Source organism: Eptesicus fuscus, chromosome 3 (assembly GCF_027574615.1).
Source record: "Eptesicus fuscus isolate TK198812 chromosome 3, DD_ASM_mEF_20220401, whole genome shotgun sequence".
Taxonomy (NCBI): domain Eukaryota; kingdom Metazoa; phylum Chordata; class Mammalia; order Chiroptera; family Vespertilionidae; genus Eptesicus; species Eptesicus fuscus.
Window position 1 is genome coordinate 28703092 of NC_072475.1, and position 22419 is coordinate 28725510.

The following is a 22419-nucleotide window of genomic DNA, read 5'->3' on the forward strand; positions in this document are numbered from 1 at the left end:
GCATTCCAAACCAATGGAAGAGAAATTATTTTAAAAATAATCTTAGATATCCATTTGTAGAAAATAAAAACTTTACACAAAAATAAACAACAAAGTTAAATGCAAAAAAAAAAATTCTACAACATAAAAAGTATTAGTAGAAAATAAAACAGGGATTTTTTTATAATTATAGGTGTGGAAGGCATTCCTAAGCTAGATACACAATCCCTAGCCATAAAGAAAAGCATTTCTTAGACTCAATTTTATAAAAATTAAAAAAATTTTAATGAGAAAAATATATAAACAAGGGTAAAGGATATAAGCTTGAAAGATATATTTGTATCTTATAAATAAATAATAATCAAAATATTTTTCAGACAATAAATCTGAGAAAAAGACAAAGTCTAGCTAATAAAATAAAGGACATGATCAGATAATGCACACACAAAAAAACAAGAAATGTAAATGGCCAATAAATATTTGGAAAAAAATTTTACCCTAATGTTTGATGATCGGATTCACAAAAAGAGGAACGAATTAATGGTATAAGAGCTTAGAGAAACTGGGATCTTTATACACCTCTAATGAGTATTCCAATTAGTGCAACATTTCTTAGTTGAAATCACCAATATTTATAAAAATTCTTTAAGAAGTGCATTTCTGTTGACCCAGTAGCATAACTTCTAGAAACTTATCACAAAGAAATTTACTTATGAGGTATTAATGGTGTGTGTGATAGTTGGTTTATAAAGGTAAAAAATAGAAACAATGTCTTTTTTATACATAGTTGATTAAACAATTAAGTTATGACCGTCCATGCTATAAATTACTATGTAGCAGGTAAAAATTCAGATCTATGTATACTCACATGGTAAGATCTCTAGGAGAGATTAATTAGAGAAAAGCAAGTTGCAAAAAAATATGATTCCTGTGATACTATTTACCAGAAAACTAATAAAAAAAATACTTTGTATTAGAATGATATATATAAAATACATAATAAGTGTATCATATACAATAATACAACATATTAAGTAATAATAAAACAATATGAGAATATACCCATCAACTGTTAATAGCTATTTAGGGAGAGAGGAATTAATTTGAAAGGGAAGTTAGCAGGAAGAATATTCTCTTTTTTGGTCCATGGTTCTTCATATGTAATTTTTATGGGAGCGCATTCATTCATGTATTTACATAATTAAGACAAGATGGAAATGATTATTCCTTGCCCTAACCAGTTTGACTCAGTGGCTAGAGCTTCGGCCTGCAGACTCAAGGGTCCCAGGTTCGATTCCAGTTAAGGGCATGTACCTTGGTTGGGGGCACATACCCAGTAGGAGGTGTGCAGGAGGCAGCTGATCTATGTTTCTCTCTTATCGATGTTTCTAACTCTCTATCCCTCTCCCTTCCTCTCTGTAAAAATCAATAAAATATTTTTCTTTTTAAAAGAAAAATAAAATGATTATTCCTGGGTAAATAGAGGGAAGTTGAGGATGGGGGGTGGGGAGGTTGTGATACAGAAGGCAAAGGAAGACAAACAGGTAAAATGGAAGCACCAACACAAAAGTCTAACTGTATTTTCCTTCCCAACCTTAGGACTACAATACAGAAATCAGGCCCTGGGCAAAATCAGAACCTCAAACAAAGGATTAAGTTACAGCATGATCTGCTTCTGGTGGGTAAGGATCAGTAACCCAGGAGAAAAGGGTTAAGAACAATAGAAAAGCCTAATCAGGTCCACTGGTTGGAATATCAACCCCTGGGCTGAAAATCCTCTCACTCCCCATGGTGCTTCCTCCATCAAATGACCAAGTTGCTGGCTTCCAGCAGGGCCTTGCGCTCCGTGACTGCCATTTTATGAGGGAATTCAAAACAAAATGCACTTCGGCAATTATTTAGAATGCTCCCAAGTTCTACAGGGATAAACTTATTGCTTATTTGGCACTGGAAAGTGGCAATAGAGCAGTCTTTCAAAAGAGAACTGGTCTCAGATAGTTTTTGGAAGAAATTATTTAGATCTACATTACTTTGCTCTGAAAATCCTCTAATTTAGTAATTCATTGACCAAAACATGGTTCACTCAAAGGCTCTTTTAAAAAAAGGATGCTTCCTTTCATTTTCCCTGTTCCCTAATTTATCCCCAGTCTATAAAGTACCCAAAATAATGTTGTGGTAATAAAGCAGAGGCTTACCCTGAGAGCAGAAAGCCCTGTTGTTTGTTGTGAAGACATAAAGACTGTGATTATGATGCATCTATCAAAGGGAAATGGATTCAGACTAATGTGAAAGACAGCATGACAAGCTTAATTATAATGTAATGCTTTTAGAAGTCCAAGCAAAAATAGAATGATAAAAGTGCTTTGGAAGAGGCCAGGTAGGCTTAACATTGATAATAGCTGTATACAACCAATTCTGACTCTAAGGACATTTTTTTCACTTGCGTTTAAAGTTATCAAATCTTTCAGAGAATGGTTTGTAATGATAAAATATCTGGTGTTTAATTTATATTTATGTTTGATAGATATTTTTAATTTAACTAATAACTAAATTTATTATTTCCTCAAGAATTATTGAGGACCTCCCATATGCATGGCACAATCCAAAAGAAGACTTAGCCCCTAACTTCACAAATTCTATCAGTTAGTTGACAATTACACTACTTTATATATTATGTATTTAACATGTGTTTAATATGTACTAATGTGTGCAAGGTCCTGGGTAACACAAAAATTACCTCCACAAGTAATCTTTTCTAGAGGCAAAGATTGTACATATACATATGTACATATACAACCTTCAGTATACAAAACAGGTTGTCTTAAACTCAATAATGAAAGTCAGAACAAAGTGCTAAACGATCTCAAAAAAATAAAACAATTAAATCTGAGTAAGACATCAAAACAAGGTTTCACTCTGAGTTTTGGTGGCCCTTCCGATTCACATAATGTGTCTTCCCTTCAAGCTGTCAACAACTGATCATGGAACAAACACTACAAGGGACCAAGCACTGTGATAGAATACAAGGGGGAAAGATCCTGACCCTGCTTAAGGAAGTGTGAACAAAAGGAGCCACATGCTAACCTGACAAGCTCAGGGGAGGCCTACGTGGCAGTCTTGCAAACTCAGAGACCTGAAATAACCACAAAGGATGGTTTGAAAATTAAATATTTAACTACAAATAGGTTATAGTGGGTAGTCATGTCCTAGTCCGATATCTTCCCTGACAGAGATCAACTTAGATCTTTCCTGAGCCCATTTGCCTTTTTGCCTCTAAGATAACATATCTGTGAGATGTCTGGGTAACTTGTAACTTCCTTCTTTTGCTGGAGCCCCTGGGGCACAACCAAATGTGGTGGGCGCCAGGATGGATACTTCAAATTCCTTCATTATCATGTTAATTGTTCCTGTACCCACCTAAGTATGTGTCCATCATTTTGCTTTTTATCCAATCCCAGGGGTTTCCCACCGGTTGACTTTATCCCACCTCCTTAATCCATCACCAATGAGTTTCATGTAGCCGACCTATGTCCCTCCTTTGATGGCAATGTATAAATACAGATGTAACCCACCATTTCTTCGGAGCATTATCTCAATTCATTGAGGTTCTGCTTCCCGGCATATGTCGACATTTTGGCTCAAATAAACTCACTAAAATTCTTTACAGGTTTCAATGGTTTTTTTCGTTAACAGAAGCAAATGACTATTTCAGTTCAACATGACACAGACCCTAACGAGGGACACACAGGTGCAGGGAAACACCGAGGTGTGCGTGAAGGACTCCAAAAAGTCTGAAACTTCCAGGACAACTAGGAATTTGCCAATTGGTCTTAGACGAGAGGGGACTGAAGGCAGGAGGAAGAGCATGCTGCACAGCCATGAGACCGCAGTGTGGAAGCAGCCAGGAGGTTGATATGGCTGGAGCATTAAATGAATGGAAGAAGAAAGCAGGAAGTAAAGTAGATGGGGGTGGGGTGGGGGGAGGGGTAGGGCTTTATATAAAAGAGCAAGAATTTTAGAATTGATGGTTAGACCAAAGGAAAAGATGAGGGTTGAAGAAATTTTCTTAATGGAGGGGAGACTGAAGTCAGACCTGTCTTAAAGTGGAGAGATGTGTTAGTAAAGCTTTGTAGTATTTAGAGCAAAGGAATATGAGATTTGGAATTTGAACGGTGGCAGGAATTAGCAGTTGATTGGCGAAGCTTAAAGGAAAGGGAGAGGATTTATGTGGTAGGTACACAGTAAAATATGCTCATTTGGCAGGACTTACGGGCGGGGTGAGGTTAGGAGTTGAAGATGAATTTCTGGTTTTTACATAGCACTTTAGAATAACACAAAAGGTTAGATTCACTGGAAGAGTCTCAGAAGCTGTCCCCCAAAGCCTATTGCTCACTCTTCTCTTCACAACCAGGTGTCTTGAAATCTATCACATGTTAACTAGATCTAGAAGTCATGCATCATGTAAAATGGAAATTTTACAGAGGAACATATGATGGATTCTTAGAGATTAAGTACGGTAGTTTTCCTGAGGGGAGATAAGTAGTAAATAATGTGGTCAGAATTCAACAGGGACTATCTGGTTCCATTGCCATGTTTTTTCCATCATATTTAAAATATCCCATCAATATCAAATAGAAATAAACTGATATGCTTAATTGAAATGTTCTTAATGTATTTGACATTCTTCATATTAACTTTAATTTCTTACTTATTAAGTCTTCAATATTGAAGCAACAACAGCTAATTGGCTGTGTCTCACCAAAGTAACATTTCCTCATCCCCATTTCTGTTTTTCTTCCATTTAATTAGTGAGAACTCTTGAAACTCTCAAGATATGATCTAGTAAGAGCTCAATAATATGAATTAAATTCATGAGTATATGATTTTTTAAAAAAATTTATGAAATACTTTGCCCCACAACCTGGGACTATCCTACCTAATAATAGACAAATATGCAAATTGACCGTACCTTCGCTATGCCCCTGATTGGCCAGGAGGCGCGGGGGGGCGGGACTCAGGGTGGCCGGGGTGGCTGATTGGGCCGGCAGGACGCTGAGCTTGCGTCGCCAGTGGTGGCTCGAGCTCAGCGTCTGCGCCATGGCTGTGCTGCGGCACAGAAGGGGCCTCTGGGGCAGTGAGCTCACATCCCACCACGGACCATCAAAAGTGGGGGAGCTGGGTGCCTGTCCGCTTAGGCACCAGGCCTTTCAGAAGCCTCCGCCGTGCTGGAGGCTTCTGAAAGGCCTGGTGCACCAGCGATCAAAAGCAAAAGCCTGGGAGCTGGGAGCTGGGAGCTGGGAGCTGGGAGCCTGTCCGCTCAGGCACCAGGCCTTTCAGAAGCCTCTGCCGAGCCGGAGGCTTCTGAAAGGCCTGGTGCACCAGTGGACAGGCACCCAGCTCCCCCGTGATGGAAAGCGAAAGAGTGTAGGGGACCCTACACGTGCATGATTCAATCATGCACTGGGTCTCTAGTTGTTACATAAATATCAATATACTTTGCAAATACAAATTTTCAAAGACATAGAAGTTAGCCAGTATATTTTAAAATCTAAACCATCTCTCAGAGTAATTGAGGATAAACAATAGATTTGGGTAGAAGTGGGGAAGCAGAATTACATAAATACACAATGTTACTTACTTTATCTTTGGAGAAGCTGAAAAGTTGTTTTCTTGCAGCAAAGAATTGGACAGCTATTACACTGGCTGAGTGACCCCAAAGAACACCAACTGGCTTAGAGACCACATAGGGGTTCCAAAGGCAAACTTTATTGTTAATGCCAGCAGTCGCTAATCAGAATCAGAAAGAAAAAAAAATATTTTTAATAACATGAATAGCCCACATCTTTTCTTTTTAAATGAATGTAGATGAGTGCCAGTCTCAAAACGATGGAAAATCTTGTCATTGCCCAATGGCCCGAGCTCATGGGGCAGGAGCTCTATCATACAAATAGCTGAAACCAAGGGAGCAGGGGGAAGGGGTGCTCATGAGGTGAAAGGCCAACACAGTACCATTTAGGAAGCAGCCAGTGGCCCAACTGGTGGGGACAAAATCTTGCTTTCTAGTCCTTCTATTTCTACCTTCCAGCCAACACAGCTTAGGAACATAGTCATATTAGTTATCCCAGGAGTAAGAAAGAACTAAGCAATATTCCAAGTTTCAAAATGAATTAAAAAACTATAAAGAAATAAATTATTTTCACTGCCATGTAAATGATTATTTACAAGCAAACAAGAAGCACAAATAGCTTTTTGACTTGAGAGAATAAGGTATTTTTTTAGCATAAATTTGCTTTACTCAGGGAGCATGTTAAGAGAAGGGACCACAGGGCTTCTTTGGGTCCATGGAGAAACCAGAAGAGCATTCTTTGTTGTGTCCTTAAATAGGGCCAACTGGAGCTGAGCTTATACACCCTCATTTTGTCAGCACTGTGCCAGGTACAAAATAGTGATCAGTGGAAAGGGTTGACCTAAGCAATCAATCAATCAATGAAATGGCTGATATTTGAGTCCTTCCAAAGTCAATTCACCAACCCCTCCAGCATTCTCTAATAAATCAGCAATACTCCTTGAAAGTTTAATGTTGGCAGATTCCTGAATTCATATTCTGAGTATCTTTTACTATAGTTGTCAGCTATTATTGTTGGAACTGTAGGGACTCAGTACCCAAATTGATACTCAGTACCTATTGATAGAGCCAAAAGTCTATCAGAACTCTTCATATGAGTGATAGTTATTGAATGAGGGTTAAAATGATTCCTTTTGTAGATCATACATGGTCATTCTCTATAACTACCCTATTAATTTTTCAATAGTGCCTCACTTTTTTTATAATGTTTGATCTAATATCATACATACCAAATTATCAGCTTTCAAATGTCTATATATTTAAACAGTTAATCCCTGAAAACCTCTATAGCTTATTTCCACGACTAAAATATGTTCTTGTATATCAAAAGAAAAGCTCTCCTTTAATAAACTACAGCTAGGCTAACCTGAAATTTTTCAAAAACCATTAGAGGTTGTATTCTGAAAGGTAAAAATGTTCTACATTTTGATGTTCATGTGTGCATGTGGGTGGGGGAATAGGTAGCAAGGAAAATGATGTATTTGGGGGGTTAAGCTTTTGGAGGTGTTAGAATGATGTTAGAATAGCAGACACTGCACAAACTGTCTTCTGTATATGACTTTACTACCCTACCAGTGCTAATAAAAACACTAATTAAAGCATTGGGGCACTTTCTCAGATTTTCACCCCAGTAGAGCTCATCTACACCGTGCATCATAATGCATCATTATCAGACATTCTCAGGCAATAAAATGTAAGCTTCTCAAGTTGGTCTCTCTGGCAATAAAGCAACTAGTTGAAGAGGCTTCATGCATACAAATAGGCATACAGACTATCTATGAGGCCCTCATAGTTATCATAATTTATTTTACGTACCAATTAAATTGAGCCGAGAGTGGTAATCAAAAGCATGAATGCCCTGGGCAATGTTGAAAGATGTCATTTGAAGATGCTTTTTTGATTTTTCTCTCCAAGCCAGTACCACAGTGTTTATATTGTTGGTTGTGCTGGAAATGATAGCATCTAAAGAGGCATTGTAAGTAACTGATAAAAAAAAAAAAAAGGAAAATAATATTTAATTGATTTCTCACAAGACATGAGCAAAATAGAACCATTTCAATATGTAAAGTTAAAAATTAAACTCAGATTACCCCTCCACTGAGCTCCCATTAAAGAACTTACAATGGAAAGTTACAACGAAGTCTGCATTTAAACTTTTTACCCAACATAAGGCTACCTTGAATGTTTTAATTGGAATACTCAAATCCCTGGGTTCCTCCTCCTGGGTCTAAGGCAGGCAAACAGGAACTTAACAGCCATCTGCTTCTCTCAGAGTTCCAACTCATGCCCAAACCATGGTTTATTTAAGTTGTGCCTGGTCTAGAATGTTTGAGAGTAAGATGGCTAGGACTCAATTCCCTACGAATACTCATAAACACAGCTAGAGACTTGGGTAAAATGGCTATTCCAGCCTTACTCGTGACCCAGTGGCAGAAAATGTGGAGCAAAATCCTATTTCCCAAGCAAGGAAAGTGAGGACTCTTTGGTCAGGAGAACCTTTCCATTCTTTCAGACTCAGGCTCCAAAAGCAAAGATCTTTTCCCAACTTCCAACCATGGCTGCCCTCATGACATTCGCTTATACATTTTGCTCAATGATTTGTGCCCAGGGTTGAAGGATTTCTGATTTGACCTCAAAATCAAATTCCTGCCTTATGACAAAGAAGTTGTAACTTTGTATAGCTTGAGGAATGTTGTTTTAATAGAATGGCCCTTAGAAATATTCCTGATCTTTATCCTATCTAATAAAGGGGAATATGCTAATTGACCATCACACCCTCACAAAGATGGCAGCACCCACAGCCACAGGATGGCAGCGCCCAGTCCCCTCAGCCCTGCTGGAGCAGCAGGCATGCAGCACAACCGGGCCTGCGCCGAGGCAGGTGCAGCCGCTCTGCACGCCTGCCTTCAGAGTCCCCCAGTTCCCTCAGCCCCCAGCTGTCCAGGGCCACCCGAGGCTCATGTAACCAGGGCCAGCCGAGGTTGGCCATAGGGTGTCGCCTTCCCCTGATCGCCAGGTCACCTCCTGCCCCTGAGGGCTCCCAGACTGTGAGAGGCAGCAGGCTGGGCTGAGGGACCTTCCTTCCAGTGTATGAATTTTCATGCACCAGGCCTCTAGTATTATATAGAATCAAGAATGAGATTGCTGGAAAACAATTCTCAATAGATTGCTAGAATTCCTGAACTTCTTTTGAAACTAATCACTGACTCCCTTTGTTCCAGACTATCTTTTCAAAGATATTTGCTTGGAAAATAAACCTTGAAATGTAGATTTGGTGTCTCTTTTTGTAGCAAAATGTACACAAACTTACTACTCAGAATAAGAAAAATAATGTGTTTCTCTTGAATGAAAGCAGACATGCATTGAGTTCAGTAAAAAAGATTCAGCTTCTCTAAACTTGGGGTGTCTTTCCTGTAACACAGCCTACTGCATGTGCAAGTATTCACCTGGGACCATACTTTGCTGCTGTGGGACTTACTAGCAAGGGGAACAGACATGAATATGCTGAAACCAATGTTGCTTGCTATGCTGTGAGTAATAATATCCTTTTGTCTTTAACATAGGAGTCTTATATACTCTATCATTTAAAGATTTTTTTAAAATTTTTATTTCTCCAAGTGAGTACCACAGTATTGGTTCTCTCTCTCTCTCTCTCTCTCTCTCTCTCTCTCTCTCTCTCTCTCTCTATATATATATATATATATATATATATATATATATATATATAATTACTAAAGGCAAGAAAATTTTGAGAGATAGGATAACTCAATACATTTCTTTTCCTCTATCCTTCTACTGAGTTAATATCAACTAGAATTTATTCATTTAAGAGCCTATATTACATTATGTGAATAGCTTAATTTAACATACTTCATATTTATCTCACTATGAAATATATGGCTTAACATAACCAATTTAAAAATAAATTAATGAGATTGAGAGTATTCAATGTGTCTCAAAATATGGCATCCAATCTTCAAAGATTTATTAGCATCCACTATGTGTTCTGTGTTATGACAAAATTAATAAAAGAAGAAGTATACAGTCTGGATGCCCCCAAGCTTGGGATAAAAGATGTAAATCAAAAACTAGAAAAAAAAACTAATAAAGTGACCAATTGAGTGGTACAGAAAGTATAATACAAGTTCAAAAAGAATAAAACAGTGTGGGCTTTGGGGTTTAGAAGACATTTGGTGAGTGTTGACAGAAAGATGTCATTTCAATCTATGAGAAGTGGTGATAAAGCACATATATGGGGAGCAAGGTAAACTCCAGAATTTAGAGATGAAAGAGGACTAATCTACTTTATTTTACAGATGAAGCAATAGAGACCCAGGCATGTTCAATGATTTTCGCCAGTCAGCAACTGATAGTTGTCAGACTCTGCACTGGAGCCCAAGTATTCTAACTGATTTTGGTACAGTTTGATGTTACATAACAGTTGGCAAAGTTAAAGTACAAATTCAGAATGCAGGCATGATCTCCTACCACTGGAACAGAGCTTCTCAAATTTCAAAGTGAGTCACCTGGGGATCAGATCGGTGTAAAAATGCAGATTGTCATTCAGTAAACCTAAGATTCTGCATTTCTATCAAACCCCCAGTTGTTACTGCTGATGCTTGCTCAGCACCACACTTTAAGTAGCAAACAGCAGAATACATTCCACAGAGTACTGCCATTACTTTATACTCCAGAGAATCACTTCATAGCTCCTAAAATTTAGGAGGCCAAGTGTCCCTTTGGAAATCGGATGAAAGCTATATACCCTCTCCACCAGAAAGATGGATATGCACACAACATTTCGTATGAAACACCAGGATTTTAGGAACCTCTCCACCTTCGCTCACAAAGCCCAGCCACGGCAGATCTGAGGAACTCAGGTGATGAACCTCCAGCTACAAGGTAATTGTGGATTGTTGAAACACTTCACTGGCTTTCTCAAGTGATTCTTAAAACTTCAATTACTGATGTTCAGCCTTGTGCTTACCAATTCTAATATTGGGCTCCTGTTTTTAGCTTCTGCTTCCTTAAATGAGTTTAACTGGCCTTTGATACTGGTTTCTCCTAATCAATGCCTGGGCACAATCCCTAAGAAAAGGGAAGGACTGGGGTGGACTGAGACTCTCAAAGGGGAACCAAAGCAGAGCTGCCTCCCTAAGCACTAGGCACACAGAATAATTCACCAAAAAGTGTGTCATGAAGCCTGAAGCACCACTAAAGACTAAAATAGTCTACTTCTCTACTCTGCCTGGAATGAGCCTGGATGGTTTATTTCTTGCTCATCTTCCATTATGCAGTCTCCCTCAGCCTATAAATAATTTGTAATAATTATTAGGACAGTTTATTGTATGTCTCCCCTATACTAGGCATCATGCCAGGTGCTTTCATCCTGCGATCATCTTCAGCAGGTAGATTGCTGATGAGGAAATGGACAGTCCAAGGCCAATTCACCCAAGGGAAGGCAGCTAATTGGAAGTAGAAATGAGATTGAACCTACTCCTGTTTGGTGATGGGTTCTGTTTTGCATCACTGCATCATTCTTTTCCACGAAGCCACACTGCCACATGCATGCAGATCTGAGGTTGTTTTCATTACCAACTACATTTATGTCCCCTACACTCTCAATCTCAGACCAAGTCCCCGCTTTATCTTGAGTCTTCTCTTTCCTGATCTTGTCACTTACCCCCTAGGAACAGTATTTTTATGTCCTCTTTGTTCTCTCTTTATCCTTTTCTTGCATCTACTGTCTTTCCTTCTAAAAAAAGAAAAAGAAGGGGAAGGAAGAGAGGAAGAAAGAAAGAAAAAAGAAGCAAAGAAGGAAGGAAGGAAGCAAAGGAAGGGAAAAAGGAAGACAAGTATGCAGAAGTGATCAGTTCCTATAAAGGTGAGTCCTTTGAGCCTCACTGAGGAGTATTAATTATAGGAGCATAGAGGTCCCTGATCACCTGCTAACACCACTATTGCTACTTTACTAGAAGTACCAACAGTATAAAACCTGATGACAATTGTTCTCATTAGGAAGCAACCTCACTGAAAATATTCCCTTTGTTTAGAGAAAATCCTTAGGGTTATTGTAACTTGGCTCAGTGAAGCAATATTATAAGATCTAAAGTATAAACCAAACACTACAAGTATGTCTTCAAATTCATGGAACTTCCCTAATGTCACTACGGTATAATCCAAGTAAGTTATTTCTACCCAGAAAATTACTTTTGTCACATGTTCCCACATTATATCCAAGTATCATCTTCAGTTTTGAGGATATAAAAAAAAGTACATTCTGCTCAGGTATTCAAAGTATAGCTTTAAGATTTGAATCTGCAGGTAACCAAGTGACATTTATGGGCCTGTGTGTAGTGTTATATATTGGAGACTCAACAATTCACACTGTATTTCTAAAGCAAGAGAGAACTTGTTTCTGATTAAATTGTAGAATGCCAGACCTCCTGAGAATGCCTGAGTAAAAGGTGAGAGTAAAGCCATTTCCTTAAAATCAAATTATCTGATAGATAAAAAATGTTTTCCTCCTTCTTAAAGATAGAAAGGGAAATGATAGGTTATGATGTTTTTAAAATACCAGGCTAGGGAATGGGATGAGCTGATTAAAAATAAATGATTTGTTTTTAATATTCTGGTGAGTTTGGGGATTGGTAGAGGAAAAAAATTAATTTCTGTTAAAAAACATAACACAGACTCATAGCTACAGAGAACATTTTGATAGCTGCCAGATGGGGAGGGGGGTGAGGGGATGGGTGAAAAAGGTGAAGGGATTAATAAGTACAAATTGGTTGTTACAGAATAGTCATAGGGTTATAAAGTACAGCATAAGGAATATATATATATATATATATATATATATATATATATATATGAGTGGCCAGATTATTATGATCTCTGAATGCATAATAATAATAATCTGGCCACTCAGTGTGTGTGTGTGTGTGTATATATATATATATATATGTATATATATATATATGTGTGTGTGTGTATATATATATATATATATATATATATATATATATATATTAGAGGCCTGGTGCATAAATTCATGCATGGGTGGTGTTGGGCCAGCCTGCCTGCTGGTCAAGGGGACAATTTGCATATTAGCCTTTTATTATATAGGATATACATTGAGTGGCCAGATTATTATGCGTTCAGAGATCATAATAATCTGGCCACTCAGTGTGTGTGTGTGTGTGTGTGTGTATCCTATATAATAAAGAGCTAATATGCTAATTAGACTGGATAGTGGAACAACCTTCCAGAATGACCTTCCAGTAAGACCAGTGGATGGGGGACGGGGCCGTGAAGCAGCCAGAGCCGCGAGGGCCAAGGCAGCAGCCAGGGCTGCGAGGGCCGAGCCCCTTGCACGAATTTCGTGCATCAGGCCTCTAGTCCTATCTAATAATAGACAAATATGCAAATTGACTGCACCTTCGCTACACCCAAGCCATGCCCACCAGCCAAGCCACGCCCACCAACCAATCAGGACGAGTATGCAAATTACCCAGCAAAAATGGCGGCTAATTTGCATATCAAGACAGCATAGAAAGAAGCCAAGAGCTGCTGAAGGGAGCAAAGCTGTGGAGAAGCAAGCAAGCCAGGGGGAGGAGAAGGGAGGAGCAGAGGTGGGGCCGGGGGCGAAGGAAGGAGAGCGGGTGGGCTGGTGGAGAAGGTGGGGCGGGGGAGAAGGGAGGAGAGGAGGCGGGGCTGGTGGTGAAGGAAGGAGAGCGGGTAGGCTGGCGGAGAAGGCGGGGTGGGGGAGAAGGGAGGAGCTGAGGCGGGGCCAGGGGAGAAGGAAGGAGAGCGGGCTGGTGGAGAAGGGAGAAAAGCAGGGGGGCTGGTGGAGAAGGCGGGCCGGGGGACAAGGGAGGAGAGCAGGCGGGGCGGGGTAGAGTGCAGCAGGAAACCCTATTGCAGGATTTTTCCTGCAATGGGAACGCTAGTATATATATAAAAGGCTAATATGCTAAGTGTCCCTCCTACCGTCCGACTGGTCACTATGACACGCATTGACCACCAGGGCAGATGCTCAATGCAGGAGCTACTGAGCTGCAGTGACTTGGCAATGGTGGTTCTCGGGTGATGCACCCCAAAACCAGATAGGAGGGACCCAATTCCTCACAGGCCACACAATTTCACCTTCAGCCTTGGGTTATGTTGTTGCTGGGGCACTGTCGGCCCTGAATCTAGTTTACTGCACACTTGCATTTGCATTCCACACTCTGTACCACAGCAACTTTGCAGAATGCCCTCTCACACTCCAGGACTCCTCGGGGGATGTTGGAGAGCTGGTTTCAGCCCAATCCCCAATGGCCAGGCTAAGGGACCCCACCTGCCAGAGGGACCCCCGCTCACTCTGCAGACACCAGGGAGGGACCACAGGAGGTTGGCTCCAAGGTGTGTCCGGCTTGTCTCACCCAGTCCCGCCTGCTGGCCACCTTCTAATTAATTTCCTTTCCATGTGAAACTAATATAATATTATATGTCAACTATAATTGAGAAATTAAAAACTGATTTTTTAAAAAGACAATACACCCAAAGAAGCACAAATGATAAAAGACTGATTGATTTGGCACTAAAATTAAAAACTTGCTTTCATTAAAAAAACACACACCATAAAACAAAATGGAAAATATGCCTCACACTGAGAGAAAATATTTGTAACACAGATAACTGAAAAAAAAAGAAGCACAAATCAATAAGAAAAAGAAAAACAATTCAATAGAAAAATATGCCAGGTAATTCACAGGAGACAAATTCTAGATGGCCAATAAACTTATGACAGATGTTTTATTCTCACAAGTCATCAGGAGAATGCAAATTAAAACTAGTTGATGAATATATTTCATACTCATCAGACAGGCAAAATTTAAACATCTAAGAAATCCAAGGTTGGTGAGGATGTGGACAACCAGGATCTCATGCCTACTGTTGAGAGTGTAAACTGATACAACCAGTTTGACAACAGATGGCAAAGTTGTGCATAACTGTATGTGGCAGCCCTGGCAGTTAAAGGTAGGTGAACTCAAACCCACAACATAGCAAGTCCACTCCTAAGCATATGAGCTGAAATGACTCCATATATGTGCATGAGGAAATATGTAAAGAATGTTCTAGAAGCATGATTTGTAGTGGCAAAAAATGAAAGCTCCTTGCATGTCCATCAACAGGAGACTAGATAAAGGGTAGAAAAATCTACAACTTGAGAAATACTGGGGGGAATCCATTTAAATCAACACAGATTTATCTCACAACATGTAGTAATACAAATTGCAGGAAAATGCAAGCAGAATGATACATTTATGTAAGACTTAAAAACACACAAAATGATGCCATATAGCACTTACTGATAAAAACGCATGTGGAAACTATAGAAGAAATGCATGAAAAATAAATTTCTGTTAGATAATATTTGAGGGAGAAAAAGACAACTTGATAATATCTGTCCATTAAGATGCTAACTTTCAACTTTTCTGCTCTCTGCCATTTAGTTATTTTTTAGAAAACATTAAGGAATCTACCATCAATCCTTGTCCTCACAAGTGTCAAAATGCCCCTGTATAATAGCAATTAGGTAATGTGGGGAAAGTGATTTGAAAATGAAAAATTATACCTAACAACTAAGTAAGTAATGCTATTAGGTGCACTTAGAGTAAGCTAGAACAAAACCATTCTATGTCATTTGCCAACAGGTAGATCTGAAGCAGGGTAAAAACTGGGCCATGTCTAACTAGGAATTCTTATCATTCTCTGGGCTTTTACTTTATGAGTTATGTGTCTTGGGAAAACACCCTGCCTTGAACTTCCTTTGATGTTCTCTTATCTGAGAGCGTTTATTTTCAGTTGCATTTCTTATTTTGAAGTTGGAATCCCATTCTCTGAGACCACCACAGGGCTCTCTATATTCTAAGCAACTATTATTTGCAAGAGGAAAGATAGAAACAACTCTATTCCATTTTTAAAAATCAAAGTGCTTCTAATTCATCATTGGTAAGGAATTTTCTAAATAACGCAATTAATTTAATGACTTTACAAAATGCTGATTAGATCTGTGTTCATGATACAAACGGACCTTCCCCTTCCGACATGCCATAGAACCAGCTGCAGGGAGAAACCTCTTTTATTCAAACCTAGGCAACCAGCTTGCAGCTGGTTTCAACTGCTTTGAACGCAGCGAGGGGACTGGCAGGAAAGGCGGGTGTTCCAGCTAACTCAGTGGTGCACCATCTTTTTGTCCGGAGGACTGATTTAGACACAGTCAAGTGGAACAACACACAAGCAAGACACTAAATCTGATTCCAAAACTAGTCCCTATCAATTATGAAGGCTCCCTGAGGAAACAGCCTGGCATCTGTATTCTAAATTCTGTGGCACAGCTCCATTAATTAGCACAGCAATTAGTGATGTCGCTATCAGTTCAAACTGTTTTGTATCCTCTCCTGGCCATGGTCAGACAAAAGGTGGCAAAACACAGTTCAATGTAATAAAGAATCGATAGTTTTTATTGTTGGCTGTTGAGTGCTCACTCTTTCAACAGCTGCACCTCCATTCTGTGGTTTCCAATGATACTGTCTACATGAGAAGGCAATTATTTGGGACCAAAAAAAGGAAAATTCCCTGAGATTTAAGACATTTACATCTTGCCACTATTGCCTGAAATCTCTGTACTTACTTTGCAAGCACTTCAGGATGTAATTATTTTTCCATTAAAATATGACACAGAACCTCTTAGACAAGATGAAAACATTTTCTCCCTCAAAGCGTTAAATAAGAAGTCAGAACCTTATCTTAAAGCACTAAGCTAATACTCTTATGTAGGAAACTGAGTTTTTCCTTTGACATTTCCGTTTTACAGATATTCTATCCTTAGCTTCAGTGAAACATTATTAGCCTACGTGCTCAAGTATTCCTTTTCTTAATTGTACATTCTGTCCTCACACTGAGAAGAAAACCAGCAAAAAATAGTTCTTGAGAAGTTCTAAGGATATCAATTCACGTTGCTGGGGTAAAAAGAATATAAATGAAAGCAGCCAATGGTTACTTGCTCCTGAGAGAGTAAATCTTGCAGACCAGGGAGCATAGTCACTAGGAAGCCCATTGTCCTATATTTGACTCCAGCCTCCCTCACTCCTCCCTGCTTCCTCTTTTCTTCTCATATGTTAAATTTTTTGAGAGTCAAGCCTATAATTACTTTTAATTCTACAGTCTCCAATGCCTAAGGCAGTTTTAAAGCACACACAAGATAAATAATTGTTGATTGATTGACACATGAAGTCTACAATTTAAATAAACTGGCCAAAGTAAATATATTTTCTCAGCTATTCTTCTAAAGATTATCCACTTAGTTACAATGAGCTTTGATTCAAAAGCTATGAAATTACACCATCCAGGTTAGATAGCAAAGATCCCTACTATTTTTCACATATAAAACTTTTCTTTAACCATTTCCTAATTGCAATGATTTAGAGGCTAAACTCTAAAGTTGCATTCTTCAGGTTTTAAACACGAATCTCTACTGTTGATACTAAACTAAACTAAGTTCCAATGTTCTCTTGTCAGTAGATAAGAAAAATAAAGATAAGAAAGCATACATCATAAACAAGAGGAGCAAAGAATTCACATTGCCCAAGAGAAAAGTTCTTGGTTTTTCAACTTAACAGACAAATACTCATGAGCAGTTTACTTCACCAACAGGGTTGCTTTTTGAAAGGTTTAAGTGAAAGTGTGACAGGGTTTAGAGTGAGAACTTGACATTCTTCCCCTGAGCATAAAAGTGATACTTAAACATTATTCATGTTCAGAAAAAAAATCTCAATTGGTACATCCCCCAACCTTTTCTTTTTTTTTTAGAGATGGTGGTTTTATTTATTTATTTATTTTTAAATATATTTTATTGATTTTTTTACAGAGAGAAAGGGAAAGGGATAGAGAGCTAGAAACATCGATGAGAGAGAAACACAGACCAGCTGCCTCCTGCACACCCCCTACTGGATATGTGCCCGCAACCAAGGTACATGCCCTTGACCGGAATCGAACCTGGGATGCTTCAATCCGCAGGCCAACGCTCTCTCCACTGAGCCAAACCGGTTTCGGCCCCCAACCTTTTCAAAACCAGATTTCGATTAGCTACTTCTCTGTATTATCCATATTAATTTAAGGTCATTGTGACTCAAATAATACAATAAACTTCAGGAAACCCACCACAAGTAGATTTTAAGAACTATGACTTTATTACCATAATCTATCTAGTCTTTAGTTTATGTATTAAAATATCATGCTTTATTTGAAAGCAGCTTTAATAGCCCTTTCCAGTTTCTAGTACTGTGACTATTGTTCCCATTTTATGAAAATGTAACACACAATTGTGTGCCTGTCACACATAGTTGATGACCAAAAAAAAAAAAAATAACATCTTTTGTTTTTCCCACTGTTAATATCCTGCCATAATTAAAGGATGGGTAGAAGGTACCAAAGACATGGTATGATTTATACTGAAGGAAAAATGCAGGATCTATAGGTTTTCCTATGAAATATTATTATTGTGGATCATGCATTAAAGAATCACCAACCTCCTAAAACCCAAAAAGTGTAAAACTACCATAAGAGCCAACGGTTGGGTCCATTTTGACTGTTTATTCTTCAAAGCAAATTAGAAATAGACCTACAATGCAGTCAATGAGAGTGTGAGTTTCCACTCCTCTCCGTGGACATTATTTAGTGTAGCAATTTAGTAATGAGAAAATTACCATAGTCCTCAATGTCCAGACCCACAGAGATATTAGAGTGGACACTGCACACCTGGATCTTGACCATCAGATGCAAATTTTGTAAAAATTAGTCATATTGTGAAACTAATAAACTCATTGGTGACTAGGTTTATGAAAGTTCAGGCTTTCCATAGTTTCTGTTTTATAACTAATCCTATCACACAGAGAAATGTCACTTAAGTACTCTAGATCAGAGAACCTCAGTCATTATATCAAAAAAGAGAAAAAAGTAGAAAAGGTAATTAAGAAGATTCCATTTTGAAGGCAGTCAAACTAATATATTTCCCATGAGAGCAAAAAGAAAACAAAGGAGTGATTTTGAGGGAATTTGTTAAATCCTTTTATTAAGCATCTTGAAGCGACTAGATGAGACCAGTTAGGATCAGAGTGGAGTCGAAGTTAAATGGATTCTGTGGCAATTTTCCCCCTTCTCTTGAGATGTTTTGAGTGTACAGTTCACCCGAATTAATTATATGAGGCATAATTTAGAAGGAAATAAAAGAAAGAAAGAATCCTGCTAGTATGCCAAGGATAGCAAAGAGTCCAGGACAAAATCTCTAGAGAACTAATTACTGGTTTCTAAACTTGAACATTTTGTGGGAAACATTTTCATCAAAGAATATAAACGAAGAAGTTGAAGCTGATCATTCCATTCATTACTATGGAAATGCAGTACCTTGCCTGACCCACTCTCCGTGATGAAGTTTGTGCTCTAACGTATAGCAACATTTGTGATACCCAGAGAGCAGTTCTGCCCAGTTAATGGTCACAGTGGCTTCTTCATTTTCACTTGCTCTAGCGGGACGCTCAAACAGGGAAATCAAGGCTGTCGTGAAAACAATGGCTTGAACCTTGAGAGAAATATGGAAAGAGAAACACACATGGGCAGAGAAATTGTTGCAAGAAAAATCTACGTTCTTTAATATTAAAAAATTGATATTGAATTAATAGGAAGTTCTTCAATGTTATTTAAAAGATGCAAGCAGTTATATTAAAAGACAGAACAACTACAATGTTAGTAAGGCAATTACCAAGGGCGGTTCATTTGCTTTTATGATACACTCATCATTAATAACAGTAAGAATAAAAATCTTTGACAATTACAAAAGGAAATTGTTCAAATTAGACTACTTAAGAGTTCACAGCCATATTCTAGTGTCATTCAGTAGATAATCATTTTACAGAGATCGGGTGGAATTTGATAGGAAGACAGAAATCATTGCCTCCAGGTTCTGTGCTGCCCTCTCTAATGCATCTATCCTTTGTTAAATGTAGAGGAAATGATCATTTTCCAGGAGGCTGGTACTAAGAAGCCTGAAACCTTATGAATAAAAATCAGAATAAGGAATTTGGAAAGAGTTATGAGAGATAACTTTAGTCATTTGATATTAAATGTTTATTAATATTAGAATCTAAAAGATTATAAGCATCCAGCCCGGCTGGAATTGCTTAATGGTTGGGCATTGATTCCTGGTCAGGGCACATGCCCAGGTTGTGGGCTTGATCCCCAGTGTGGGGCATGCAGGAGGCAGCCGATCAATGATTCTCTCTTATCACTGATGTTTCTATCTTTCTCTCCCCCTCTGAAATCAATAAAAATATTTGGTTTAAGATTATAAGCATCCTATGGTGAAAAAAGAAAAATGTCTAAATTTGAAAATTGAGATTATACATAGTCAAGAAAACCCACAATGGAGATTGTTTGTTATAAGCAAGAAGAGAGGCCCTGGCTGGTGTGGCTCAGTTAGTTGGAGTGTCATCCAATACATCAAAAGGTGGCAGGTTCCATTCGTTGTCAGAATACATACCCAGGTTGCAGGTTTAATCCCTGGTCCAGGCATAGGCGGGAAGCAGCTGATAGATGCTTCTTTCCCTCTCTCTCTCTCCATTTTCCTCTCTCTCTCTCTCTCAAATCAATCAATAAATAAACTTTAAAATAAAATAGAGAAATTGTGATGACCTTATCCATTTTTTCCATGTCCATAATGTGTGGTCTTATAATCTATAAAGCATTTCAATTAGAAGGTCACACTCATTGCATTCTATTTCTATATTTAGCTACTGTTTGATCATTAAATAGATAGTGTTCAATCTTATTGTTCCCTTACTTACCTTTCCAGTTATGTCCCCAAAAGACAGAATTGATTCATTGGCATCAAGAGGGTCATACCAATAATCCATGCAAATTGGTGTTCCTTTCAGGCCTTGGAGTTTATATTGACAAGGAAATTGTTCTTTGGACAGCAGATCATAAAAACAAATCTCTTTACTTGTAAAAGCCACTGCTATCTAAAGAAAAAATGTAGAAAGTCAGAAAGCATGTCTGATAGCTTTAGTGAAATCAATATGCAAAGCAGACATGCAAATCTTAGCACCAAATCAGACATCATTCCCTAAGGATTCTTAAGAGCATTACATAAGTATTGCATAGTGGCACAAATGTGTTTTATTCTAACTTTGGACAATAACCAAGAAAAAATATTTGCCTTTGAAGTTATTTGAACATTCTTTCTTTATTCTTACTTTATACACTCACCAACTTCTATCCATGGGAAAAAGATGACTAATCACAAAACAAAAAACAAAGACACAGAGAGCTACAGGTTCACACAGTCATGACAGAAACTTTATGAACCATGTTTTACAAAGCAAGCAGAAGCTGTCACAAAACCCAATTGATAAAAACCTGGTGAGAAACCTTCCTAAGCCAGATAATATCCTAAAATCTATTTTTAAAAGAGCAAACAATTTTTTTTCAATAAAATTGACAAAGCTTACCTAAACTAACCCAAGAAGTAAAAGAGAAAAGATACACATTAATAAAATCATAAATAAGAGAGTGGATATTACTATCAACTTTATATAAATAAAAGAAAAGATTATAAGATGATACCATGGCCCTAACCAGTTTGGCTCAGTGGATAGAGCATCGGCCTGCTGACTGAAGGGTCCCAGGTTTGATTCTGATCAAGGGCACATACTTCAGTTGGGTTGCAGGCTCCTCCCTGGCCCAGGCCCTGGTCAGGGTGCATGCAGGAGGCAACCAATCAATGTGTTTCTCTCACATAAATATTTCTCTATGCCTTTCCCTCTCTCTTCCACTCTCTCTAAAAAAAAATCAATGGAAAAATATCCTTGGGTAAGTATTAAAAAAAGAAGAGCAAGAAAATACATGAACAATTATATGGCAACAAATAACTTCAATTAAATGAACAAATTCATAGAAATACAAAAATTACCTAAACTAACTCAAAAGGCATAAAAAACTCAGCAGATACACAATAAAAGACTAAATTAGTAATCAAAAAAATTCTAGTCCCAGATGACTCACTAATAAATTTCACAAACATTTAAAGAATCAACACTAGTCCTTCTAAATCTCTTCCCCCCCAAAAAAGAAGTGGAAGAAACACTTCTGAAATCATTTTATGAAACTAATCCTATCTAATAAAGAGGGAATATGCTAATTGACTGCCACGCCCTCACAAGATGGCGGCGCCCAGTCCCCTCAGCCCCGCCTCATCCAGCCAGAATCCCCCAGGCCCTTCAGCCCTGCCTCATCCAGCCTCAGTCCCCTAGTCCCCTCAGCCCCACCTCACCCAGTCCCCACAGCATCCAGCCTCATCCAGCCTCAGTCCCCGAGTCTCCTCAGTCCCGCCTCATCCAGCCAGAGACCCCCAGTCCCCTCAACCCCACAGGGGAAGGCAATTGGGGGCAATCGGGCCAGCAGGGCTGGGCAGTTGGGAATGATCATGCTGGCAGGGGAGCAGTTAGGTGTCAATCAGGCTAGCAGGGGAGCAGTTAGGACAGGGGTCCTCAAACTTTTTAAACAGGGGGCCAGTTCACTGTCCCTCAGACTGTTGGAGGGCTGGACTATAGTTAAAAAAAAACTATGAACAAATTCCTATGCATACTGCACATATCTTATTTTGAAGTAAAAAAACAAAACATCAAAAACACCCGCATGTGGCCCGCGGACCATAGTTTGAGGATGCCTGAGTTAGGAGATGATCAGGCTGGCAAGCAGAATGGTTAGGGCAA

At 38.7% G+C, this 22419-nt stretch overlaps 1 protein-coding gene across 1 annotated transcript in view; it reads right to left on the bottom strand.

Moving 5' to 3' along the window:
• WDR49 (WD repeat domain 49) overlaps positions 1–22419 on the bottom strand; it is a 135554-nt gene that overhangs the window by 88680 nt on the left and 24455 nt on the right. Inside the window, exons 3-6 of the mRNA XM_008142369.3 lie at positions 20491–20667; positions 19055–19229; positions 7421–7588; positions 5618–5766 (exon numbers count right to left, since the gene is read on the bottom strand). Of these exons, the coding sequence (XP_008140591.2) occupies positions 5618–5766; positions 7421–7588; positions 19055–19229; positions 20491–20667 (669 nt within the window). The remainder of the gene's footprint in view (positions 1–5617; positions 5767–7420; positions 7589–19054; positions 19230–20490; positions 20668–22419) is intronic.